General features: G+C 40.9%; 1 protein-coding gene across 1 annotated transcript in view; it reads left to right on the top strand.

The window, feature by feature from the left end:
- LOC140201969 (rho GTPase-activating protein 11A-like) overlaps positions 1-12,281 on the top strand; it is a 62,715-nt gene that overhangs the window by 18,700 nt on the left and 31,734 nt on the right. The window contains exon 4 of the mRNA XM_072266841.1: positions 1,281-1,534. Within this exon, the coding sequence (XP_072122942.1) occupies positions 1,281-1,534 (254 nt within the window). The remainder of the gene's footprint in view (positions 1-1,280; positions 1,535-12,281) is intronic.

The raw sequence follows: 12,281 nt of genomic DNA, 5'->3' as shown, positions 1-12,281 counted from the left end.
TTGCAAGTCAACTTTGCTCCATTGTTTGCTGTACTTTGGATTTTAAGGCAAACTCTGGAGTTTTGTCTTTGAATTTATCCACCCCCACCCCTCAACCTGCCTATTTAGAGTTAAAATTCTAATATCTCCTTATACCACCCAGAGTCAAAATTAAGGCAACTATCAAGCACATTGGGATATTTACTTAGTTACTTAAGTTATGTAAAAGGCATCTTGCTGTCACAACATCAATTGTTTCATGTTCTCCACTCCCCTCACCCACTTCTGCCACATCCTGTCTGAATGTTCAACACTACTTGTTTTGTATCAATCGCAATCTAGTCAACAAACCTGCAGACAAGGGTGAAGCTGTTGTAGTCTGATGGACTGATTTCTACCTTGCAGAGGCCAGGTGGCAGCACTTGGACACCACCTCATTCCCCTGGGCTATGACCCCACCAATGTACACCAGGCCACTTTCTCACATGCCATCACGGATCTCTCCTGAGCCTTGCACTTGATACTGCCTCAAACCCACACTTCCCACTTTTATTTCCTACCCAAGATCTATAAACTGAACTGTCCTGGTATGTCCATTATTTCTGCCTGCTGTAGCTCCACTGAACTTGTATCTTCATACTTTGACCTGATCCTATTTGGCTGGTTCCTTCCCACCTATATCCTGGACACCACATGTGCAATCCACCATTTTGTCAACATTTAATTTGCTGTCCCATCTGCCTCACCTTCACTTTGAATGCCCAATTTTTGTATACCTCTCTCCCCCCATCAGGTTGAAACTGAGGAGATGACACTTGTCTTTACACTTTTTTATGTTTCCTCCTTTTCTTGCATTTAGTTCTACTTGTTGCTTTTTAAAGAGTAATGAATTTTCCTTTGTTAAACTCCAAGCTTTTTTTTTGTAAAAATATAGCCTGCTAATTGAATGTCAGGTGCATTTATTTTGGTAGACAATATTTAAAATGGATAGATTAATTTTGATAAGTGATTAACTTTTTTCACATTTTTCAAATCATATTAATACCGGTCAGTCTTGCTGTCAAAGGAAGTAATAAACTGATGAAATTAAAGCTTGCATTTAGTTCTTTCACTGGATGTAATATTTTCAAACACAGCCTTTTTAAAATTTTTCGCATGTTTAAGAAGTTTGCTCTAATCTGAGGGGTTGTGCTGTATGATTTTGGTAGGGTATCATGAGGGTTGTTCTGCATTTATATCTATTGACATCCCTGTCTGGAGTGTACACTACTAATGTGAATGCAATATGTTTGTTTCTCTAGGCCAAAGTGGATCAGGGTGAAAAATGGCTTACTCTGTCGCCACCCTGTGATGTGGCAGGTTTGGTTAAACAATTTTTTCGGGAGCTGCCTGAGCCCGTACTTCCACTGGAATTGCATGAAGCTTTCTTCAGAGCACAACAGCTGCAAAATGATGAGAAGATTTCTGCCACAATTCTTCTTTCCTGTTTGCTCCCTGAGAAAACTATTGATACATTGCACTATTTCCTGAAGTTCCTTAATAACGTGTCCCTCAGGTTCGTATTCTGGTCTATTGTGTGGTAAATTGCTGACAAATAGATTAATTTATATTTGTATCAAAATTGTTTTCAATGTATCAAAAATATGTAATTTAATCTCGAAAGGGGGTTGCAGACCTGAAACATTCACTGTTTCTCTTTCCACAGATGTTTCTTGACCCACAGAGTTATTTTCAGCATTTTCTGTCATTATTTCAGATTTCCAGCGCCTGAAGTTTTTTTTAATCTTCATTATATAGATTTTAGGGAATATATGGTATATATTTGTTCACAAAAAAGGAAGTGTCTTTAGCTCATTCTGTTGCTTATTTGTGTCTAATTTGTCTTGATTTTCGTGTTTTTTTAACCTTATCCTAAAATAGTTTCTGCATTTTTATTTAGCTATTTTCTATTGAGGTAAATAATTACATAATTTTCAAGAATGTGTGCAAGATGAAAATTTTTTACAAGTTTTCTAACTTGTGTATGAACATTTTGTAAGATGCTATGTTTAGAAGCATGTAACTCAGAACCGCACATTCCAATCCAATGGTGAGTAGGTTTATATTATTTCCACTTGCACTGACTACCTTGAAAATGTTGTCTGGAATTCCAGAACCTTGCAGCATAAAAACAGGGCATTTGTCAAATCAAATCGATGATTTTGTTTATTCATTTTCTTATATTTTGAGGTTTAATTCATTTTCTCTTCCTTATCCCATGTTTTTAGTTTGGGTACTTGTGATGTCGCTACTTCAAAAGTTCCATTATTTCTGCCTAGCTACAATAAGGTAGATTGTCTGAGTCATTGTCAGCAATCTGTCCAGTCCCCAGTTATTTTGCTTTATCTAAGTGGAACTTTTTTGAGGGCAGTTAGGTATTGATCACCTTGATGTGGATCTGGAGACATGCAGGCCAGACTTGAATTATGAAAGATTTGCTTCCCTGAGGAATAGTAGAGGGACAAATTGTTTTAACTTCAATAGTTTCTTGGTTACTGTTAGTAAGACTAATCGTCATTTAATTCCAGATTTATTAAATTCCTAGCTTTTATGCGAACTCATAGAACATAAATGTGTATCCCTTTATGAATGGCTGTGTGAGAGCTTTCCAGTCCAGTCTCGTACCTTGTTCTGCATATATTGCATTTCTATTTCTTCATTTATTTTGAAATACCTTTTCAAATGATCAAATTTAAAGCAATTTCACTTAAGTAACAGCATGTATAACTATATGCTACCCTTTTCATTCCAGTTCTGTATTTATGATGTTTTAATTTCTTCCTTTGTTCTACCTCAGTTCCCTTTATTTTCATTAAAAATTATTTGCTGTATTCCTACTAGTAAACTATTATTTGGTGTGAAAGTGAGCCTAGCTTAAGGCCAAATTCAAAATATTGTACATGCTGAAAACCTGGAATTAAACAAAAATTGCTGGAAATATTTAGCACTTGGGGATGGAGTTAATGTTTCAGGTAAGTTTGAATGAAGGACTTGAAATGTTAACTCTGTTTCCTTCTCCAATAATGTGTACTCTCTTAAATATTTGTCACCATTCAGATTTTTGGCAACTGCACTTGGCTTTTTTTAAATTACTGGATATGCTGTATTCAGGACAGTCAACAAATGCAGCAGGGTAAATAGAGTTATTGTTCTGGTTTGATGGTCTTTTATAAGAATTAGTAACTTAAGATGCAAAGACAGTGGAGAATACAAAAGACTGATGGACAGATGAGATTAAATGGCTGATGGAAGTAAATGGGGCAGCATGAAAGGGTAGTAAAAGCAAAAAAATGAAATGTAAGTTAGGAAGAGACATAAATAGGAGATAATGAATAACTATCTGAAATTGCTAGCTGAAAGGAAAAAACAACAATACTGGAGGTACAAGACACAAAGACTGCAACCAATGATTTTCTGAAGTTGTTGAGTGCCAAGTTGGAAAATGAGATGGTGTCTCTTGGGCTTAAATTGGGCTTTGTCGGAAGAGTGTGATATGGGAAAGGAGCTCAGAATGGGCAGAGGTATGAGGTGAAAAATTAATGTTGCAGGCAACTGGATGAGTGTGCTTGTGCTTGCCAACAGAACGGAGATACTCCGTGAAGTGGCCAGTAGTTTAGTTTCTCCAGTATGGAAGAGATTGTTTTAAAGTCACCAAATGTCTAAAATGGAATACTTGCAGTTAAGAGTATTTTGATCTCCAATGGGGGGAAAAGAGAGAAGGGGAGAAGGTTGGGCAGTTTCTTCTGATGCTTAGAATGGTGTCATGAGAAGGGAGTGGAAAATGAACAGCTGGACTAGCAGAAATGGTTTCAAAGTGGGAATATTGCAGGTGTTGGTAATTATGGAGGATGACTTGTTAAATGCGGAGGCTGATATAGAAAGATTAGTATTGGGGGACGTGAGCAGGAGGCAAAGTAATTACACAACACCAGGTAATGGAACAGATGTGGTTGTCTACAATGGTGGAAAGTCATTCACGGTGAATACAAGTTTCAAACTATATTTTTTAATTCCTTAAGTTTTTACTGCCCTTTTTTTTCTGGTTTCTTTATTTTTGTAAACATCCTTGTGGTTTTTCTTCTCCTCTAGCCCTTCGTGTCTTAAAATAATTTTACTCTAACTTTTCCTATTTCTGAAATGAAATGTTAAAGTGATCTAAATTCTGTTATCACTCAGTGGATACCTTGAGACCTGCTCAACATTTCTAGTGTTTTCTTCTTTCATTTATAATTAGTCAAGCATCTTTGACTATTGGCTCTCTTGCTATTTCATTGGTAAATTATTCCTGTTAATTTTAACATCCCTTGTGGGATGGGGTGACTAGAATTATGGTTAGTACTTCCCTAGGACAAAAGTAAATTTGATGAATAAACTCTTCGTAGAGTATCGAAACGTCTGTTATAATAGACAGCCATACTTGGCTGTAAGCCCAAGAAAAGTTTATTTGTTATATATGCTGGGAAAATGCTAGATCCTTTTTTTTTTTAAAAGCAAAATTGATCTTTAAATTCTTTATCTTTATTTCCTGAAATAATTAACTGAGAAATCTTATATTTTGTTGTGATTTGTACAGGAAAAAAAATAAAATTGCCTATGTGAATCCATAAGAGAAATAGAGCCTTCATAGTGTACGGCAGTTACTGATGCAAAAGAGGTGTTTTTCTGACATCAGGGCAAAATACTAAGTATTTTGATATGCTCTAAGGTTGGTACATTGTGTTCCCAATGAATGCCTGATGTTACAACTGGGCATCAAGATTTTATACCTCTAAGTGTGAGGTATTAAGGTGAATTGAATGCTCGTTAGCAACAGCAATTCTGGTTCATTTGGATAATGGTACAATTTGTGTGCCCTTACTTTTGTTCTATACTTGGGCTTCTGATTTCTCCCAATAAGTTAATCCTCTGCCTTTTGTTGAGTATTATTGAGAACTCCATTAATAAAATGAATCAGCATCATGCTCTGATAGGGAGTGATGATAAAATTGCTTTAACAATAGGCAAGAGCATATATCCTGAAAAGGAGCCCCTTACTAAATCAGTCTTTGTTGTAAATAATGAGAGAATAAATTATAGCCATTCTACATTACAAGTTTTCAGCTGTATATCTATTCCTTTGGACATGTAGCGATAGCAGTAGAATAAAGCAGCTATTTCATTATAATCATATAACAATTACAGCACGGAAACAGGCCATCTTGGCCCTTATAGCATTTAGTAACTAATCTAGATTCCTTGAATGATCTCTGGAGTTCTATGGGTAACTCTAGAAATTAAAATACAATAGTGTACAACTATTTTGCTGGAAAGACAAAGTTTAAAATTCAATATTCTTCTAAGGGTTGATCAAAAGAAATGTTTTAATTTTAATTGTACAAAACCAAGCACTGATATTTCTAACAATGCTTAATGGCATGTGAGCAAGAATCAGCTTTATTATCACTGGAAAACTTGTATACAAATTAAATAAATGGTGCAGAAAGAAGGGAAGAACTATCGAGGTAATGTTCGTGGGTTCACTGTCCATTCAGAAATCTGATGGTGGAAGGGAAGAAGCTGTTCCTGATGCATTCAGTGTGTCATTAGATTAGATTATTGAACCAAGTACAGATGCAAAGCCAATGAAATGCAGTTAGCATCTAACCAGAAGTGCAAAGAATAGTGTTATTTACCACTATTAGGTTCCTGTATCACCAGTATGATGGTAGCAATGAGAAGAGGGCAGTTGGAGTCCTTGAGGATGGATACTACCTTTTGAAGGTGTCCTCCATGCTGGGGAGTCTACTGCCCCTATGGAGATAGCTGAGCTTACATAGAAAAAAAGCAAACCTGCAGCACAATACAGGCCCCTCGGCCTGCGAAGCTGTGCCGAACATGTCCTTACCTTAGACCTACCTAGGCTTACCCATAGCCCTCTATTCTTCTAAGCTCCATGTACCCATCCAGGAGTCTCTTAAAAGACCCTATCATTTCTGCCTCCAGCACCGCTGCTGGCAGCCCATTCCATGCACTTACCATTCTGCATTTTTTAAAAAAAAACTTACACCAGACATCTCCTCTGTACCTACTTCCAAGCACTTTAAAACTATGCCCTCTTGTGCTAGCCATTTCAGCCCTGGGAAAAAGCCTGACTATCCACACGATCAATGCCTCTCACTATCTTGTACAGTTCTATCAGGTCACATCTCATTCTTCGTCACTCCAATGAGAAAAGGCCGAGTTCACTCAACCTATTCTCATAAGACATGCTCCTCAATCCAGGCAACGTCCTTGTAAATCTCCCCTGGTTTCCACATCCTTCCTGTATTGAGGCGACCAGAACTGAGCACAGTACTCCAAGTGGGGTCTGACCAGGGTCCTATGCAGCTGCAACATTACCTCTCTGCTCCTAACCTCAATCCCACGATTGATGACTTCTTAACCACAGAGTCAACAGGAGCACCAGCTTTGAGTGTCCTATGGACTCTGACCCCTAGATCCCTCTGATCCTCCACACTGCCAAGAGTCTTGCCATTAATGCTATATTCTGCCATCATATTTGACCTACCGAAATGAACCATCTCACACTTATCTGGGTTGAACTCCATCTGCCACTTCTCAGCCCAGTTTTGCATCCTATCAATGTCCCGCTGTAATCTCTGACAGCCCTCCACACTATCCACAACACCCCCAGCCTTTATGCCATCAGCAAATTTACTAATCGATTTCCTTATACAAGTCATTGATAAAAATCACAAAGAGCAGGGGCCCCAGAACAGATCCCTGAGGCACTGCACTAGTCACTGGCCTCCATGCAGAATATGACCCGCCTACAACCACTTTGTCTTCTGTGGGCAAGCCAGTTCTGGATGCACAAAGCAATGTCCCCTCGGATCCCAGGCCTCTTTACTTTCTCAATAAGCCTTGCATGGGGTACCTTATCAAAGGCCTTGCTAAAATCCATATACACTACATCTATGGCTCTACCTTCATCAATGTGTTGAGTCACATCCTCAAAAAATTCAATCAGACTCGTAAAGCTTGACCTGCCTTTGACAAAGCCATGCTGACTATTCCTAATCATATTATGCCTCTCCAAATGTTCATAAATCCTGCCTCTCAGGATCTTCTCCATCAACTTACCAATTACTGAAGTAAGACTCACTGGTCTATAATTTCCTGGGCTATCCCTACTCCCCTTCTAGAATAAGGAAACAACATTCACAACCCTCCGATCCTCCGGAACCTCTCCTGTCCTCATTCATGATACAAAGATCATTGCCAGAGGCTCAGCAATCTCCTCCCTCGCTTCCCACAGTAACCTGGGGTACATCCCGTCTGGTCCTGGTGACTTATCCAACTTGATGCTTTCCAAAAGCTCCAGCACATCCTCTTCCTTAATATCTACATGCTCAAGCTTTTCAGTCCACTGCAAGTCATCCCTACAATCACCAAGATCCTTTTCCGTAGTGAATACTGAAGCAAAGTATTCATTAAGTACCTGTGCCATCTCCTGAGGTTCCATACACACTTTTCCACTGTCACACTTGATTGGTCCTATTCTCTCATGTCTTACCCTCTTGCTCTTCACACACTTGTAGAATGCCTTGGGGTTTTCCTTAATCCTGTCTGCCAAGGCCTTCTCATGGCCCCTTCTGGCTCTCCTAATTTCATTCTTAAGCTCCTTCCTGCTAGGCTTATAATCTTCTATATCTATCATTACCTAGGTTTTTGAACCTTTTGTAAGCTCTTCTTTTCTTCTTGACTAGATTTACAGCAGCCTTTGTACACCACAGTTCCTGTACCCTACCATCCTTTCCCCATCTCATTGAAACGTACCTATGCAGAACCTCATGCAAATATCCCCTGGACATTTGCCGCATTTCTTCCGTATGTTTCCCTGAGAACACCTGTTTCCAGTTTATGTTTCCAAGTTCCTGCCCGATAGCCTCATATTTCCCCTTACTCCAATTAAACGTTTCCGTAACTTGTCTGTTCCTATCCCTCTCCAATGCTATGGTAAAGGAGATGGCATTGTGATCACTATCTCCAAAATGCTCTCTGACTGAAAGACCTGACACCAGGCGAGGTTCATTTCCCAATACCAGATCAAGTACAGCCTCTCTTGTAGGCTTATTTACATAAATTGTGAAACCTTCCTGAACACACCTAACAAATTCCAACCCATCTAAACCCAGGACATGTCAATCGCTATTTGGGAAATTAAAATCTAACACAACAACTCCTTTCTGGAATCTGTCTCCCTATCTGCTCCTCGATGTCCCTGTTACTATTGGGTGGCCTATATATATTTTTTAAAAAAACACCCAGTAGAGTTATTGACCCTTCCTATTCTTAACTTCCACCCACAGAGACTCCATATACAACCCCTCCATGACTTCCTCCTTTTCTGCAGCTGTGACACTATCTCTGATCAACAGTGCCATGCCCCCACCTCTTTTGCCTCCCTCCATCCTTTCTGAAACATATAAAGCCTGGTACTTGAAATAGCCATTCCTGCGCCTGCACCATCCCACTCTCTGTAATGGCCACAACATCATAGCTCCAAATGCTGATCCACACTCTAACCTCATCCGCTTTGTTCATAATACTCCTCACATTAAGATAGACACATCTCAAACCATCGGTCTGAGTGCGTCCCTTCTCTATCACCTGCCTATGCTCCCTTTCTCACTGTCTCCAAGCTTCCTCTATTTGTGAGCCAACCTCCCTTTCCTCTGTCACTTCAGTTCGGTTCCCACCCCCTAGCAATTCTAGTTTAAACTCTCCCCAATAGCCCTTGCATACCTCCCCGCCAGGATATTGGTCCCCCTCAGATTCAAGTGCAACCTGTCCTTTTTGTACAGGTTGCTTCTGCCAAAGAAGTCCCAATGATCCAGAAATCTGAATCCCTGCTCCCTGCTCCAATCCCTCAGCCACGCATTTATTCTCCACCTCATTCTACTCCTATACTCACTGTCATGTGGCACAGGCAGTAATCCCGAGATTACTACCTTTGAGGTCCTGCTTCTCAACTTTCTTCCTAACTCCCTGTAGTCTGTTTTCAGGACCTCCTCCCTTTTCCTACCTATGTTGTTGGTACCAATATGTACTACGCCCTCTGGCTGTTCTCCTTCCCACTTCAGGATATCGTGGACGCGATCAGAAACATCCTGGGCCCTGGCACCTGGGAGGCAAACTACCATCCATGCTTCGTTCCTGCGTCCACAGAATTGCCTGTCTGACCCTATCGCTGCTGCCATCCTCTTCCTTTACCTACTCTTCTGAGCCACAGGACCAGACTCTGTGCCAGAGGTGCGACCACTATAGCTTCTCCCAGGTAGGCTGTCTCCCCCCACAACAGTACTCAAACAGGAGTACTTATTATTAAGGGGGTCAGCCACTGGGGTACTCTATAGTATCTGCTTCTTGCCCTTCTCTCTCCTGACTGTTACCCACTTCTGTCTCCCGTGGCCCTGGAGTGACTACCTGCCTATAGCTCTTCTCTATCACCTCAGTCTCCCTGACCAGACGAAAGTCATCGAACTGCATCTCCAGCTCCCTAACATGGTCCCTAAGGTGCTGCAGCTCGACGCACCTGGCGCAGATGTGGCTGTCTGGGAGGCTGGGAGTCTTCAGGACCTCCCACATCTGACACTGAGCACAGAAAATCAGCCTCTCTCACACACATTGTCTGTATTCTAAACAGATAACCAACCTCCAGTTATCACCAAAGCCCTTCTTCTCTGCAGCTTTTTCTGTGCAGTGGCCCCTCTGTACCGGACAGTGATGCAACCAGTCAGAATGCTCTCCATCATATCTTTAAAAATTTGCAAGTGTCTTTGGTGACGTAACATGTCTCCTCAGACTCCTAATGAAATATGGCCACTCCCATTCCTTCTTTGTAATTGCATCAGGATGTTGGGCTCAGGATATATTCTTCAGAGATGTTGACACCCAGGAGTTGAAGCTGCTCACCCTTTCCACTGCTGATCCCTCGATGAGGATTGGTGTGTGTTCCCTTGACTTCCCTTTCCTGAAGTCCATAATCATTCCCTGGTCTTACTGACATTATGTGCGAGGTTGTTGTTGTGACACCACTCAGCTGATCTATCTTGCTTCTGTGCTCTTCCTTGTCACCATCTGAAATTCTGCCAATGGTAATTGTGTCATTGGCAAATTTCTAGATGGCATTTTGGGTATGCTTGGCCACGGAGTTGTGGTTATAGACAGCAGAGCAGTGGGCTAAGCACACACCCTTGAGATGCACCAGTGTTGATTGTCAGTGAGGAGATGTTATTTCTCACCAGGAGACCACACACTGCAAATCAGCAAGTCAAGGATCCAGTTACAGAGGGAGGTACAGTGGCCCAGGTTTTGGAGCTTGTCAATTAGAACTGAGGGTATAATTACACAAAATGCTGGAGGAACTCTGGGGGGGAGGGGGGGAGAGAGAGGCAGGGAGGGGGAGAGGGAGAGACACTTTGATTTCCAGCATCTGCAGATCTTCTTTTGTTTGTGAGGGTATAGAATGCTGAGCTGTAATCAATAAACAGCAGCTTGACATACAGTACTGTGCAAAAGTCTTGTATGTGTCTTTTTTTTATATAAAGTTTTTGCACAGTACTATAGTAATTTTATGTACTGCACTATACCACTGCTGCTGGAGGGGAAAAAAAAAACAACTTCATGACATGAGTGATAATAAGCCTGATTCTGATATGGCTCTGTATTGCAGACTGAGAGTGGGAAGAGGGAAATCATGGTGGGAGAGGGGAGGGAGTGGGAAGCACCAGAGAGAGATTCTTTAATGATCAATAAACCGATTGTTTGGAATTAAATGATCTTGCCTGGTGTCTCAGGGCTGGGTTTATCTGCATACATGCCACCTTTTGCCCCTCGCATTCCCCTCTACTACTTGTCCCATGCCCCTCCAGCACTCCATCCTTGCCATTTCCAACATCCTCTGCTCCTGCCAGATTTACAAACTCCCTCTCTGCTCCTTGTTGACAGATACAGTACTGTGCATCAGTCTTGGCCACCGTAGCTATATATGTGCCTAAGATTTTTGCACAGTACTGTAGGTATTACTATTGTGCAGGTGATCCAAGATGGAGTGGAGAGTCAGTAAAACTGAAATTGCTACAGACCTATGGTCTGCTTTCAAGGTAATTGCCAATGCCTTCAGATCCTTTGTAATTCTTATTGAAGTAATGAAATTGTTTCATTTTCATTCCCGACTCTTGCTGGCATCTCCAATCCTGAATGTTTGAAAGTGCAGTGAGCAAAACAATTCTGAATTGTCTTGCTGCTTATTTCTCGCTAACTATCTGGGGCGGTGGGGGGGGGGGTAATATCACTGTTTTTTGAACACCAACACACCCAACTGATGTTATTTTAAAAACTGTTCACTCTAATCACAGTGTGCTGTCTAATGGTCACACATGTTCACTCGACAGATGCTAGTTAGAAACTGTTTGGCAACAGTTTCCTGTCCGAATTAAGCAGCATAGTGTCCCAAATAAGCATAGGGAATCTCGGGTAATTTCTTGATCGGTTTTTGTTGTCTAAGAGTTGTCCCAAATAAGTGGCTGCCCTGATTAATTGATGGCCCAGTTAACCAGAATACACATCTTTACATGTCAGAGATGCAACAACTCTTATTATACATGAAAATAATTTAAAATATTAAAGCAAATGAAGACATAAACACGCTTGTTCTCCATCTAAAAGCACTAAATTTGTGTAAAATGTAAGGAATGTTCCTTCCACTGCTGGTAGGGGTTTGCTCACACAGCCTCCACTGAAAGAAATGGAGTTTCCAATTGTGGGCTTGCCTTAAGCTTGTGAAAGATGTAATTAAACTGGGACACCTTAGCAAGATCATTTTCTACATGGAGTTCAGTAGATGAATGACCTGCCAGACTTGACAATCAGTGAATAGTACAGAGGTTAAAAAAACAAACTGCTGTGGAAACTCTGGGTCAAGCATCATTTGTGGAGGTAAAGGGGTAGCCAGTGTTTTGAGTCAAGAGCTGTATCAAGGCTCTTGGAACCTCAAATGTTGACTACCCTTTTGCCTCTACAGATGTATCTTGACTCACTCAGTTCCTCCAGCAGTTTATTTTTTGCCTTGGGTTTCATTACTTGCATTCACTTTTTCTTTCAGAAAGTCAAAGCACTAGGTACTGGAAATCTGAAAAACATCGTTGGAAACAGTCATTAAGTTAGGCTGCATTGGTAGGAAGATAAACCATTTCAGTTTAAAGATCCTTCATTAGAGC

Source organism: Mobula birostris, chromosome 1 (genome assembly GCF_030028105.1).
Source record: "Mobula birostris isolate sMobBir1 chromosome 1, sMobBir1.hap1, whole genome shotgun sequence".
Classification (NCBI taxonomy): Eukaryota; Metazoa; Chordata; class Chondrichthyes; order Myliobatiformes; family Myliobatidae; genus Mobula; species Mobula birostris.
Note: the sequence above shows the minus strand (reverse complement) of the source record. Positions and strands in the feature narration are given on the sequence as shown.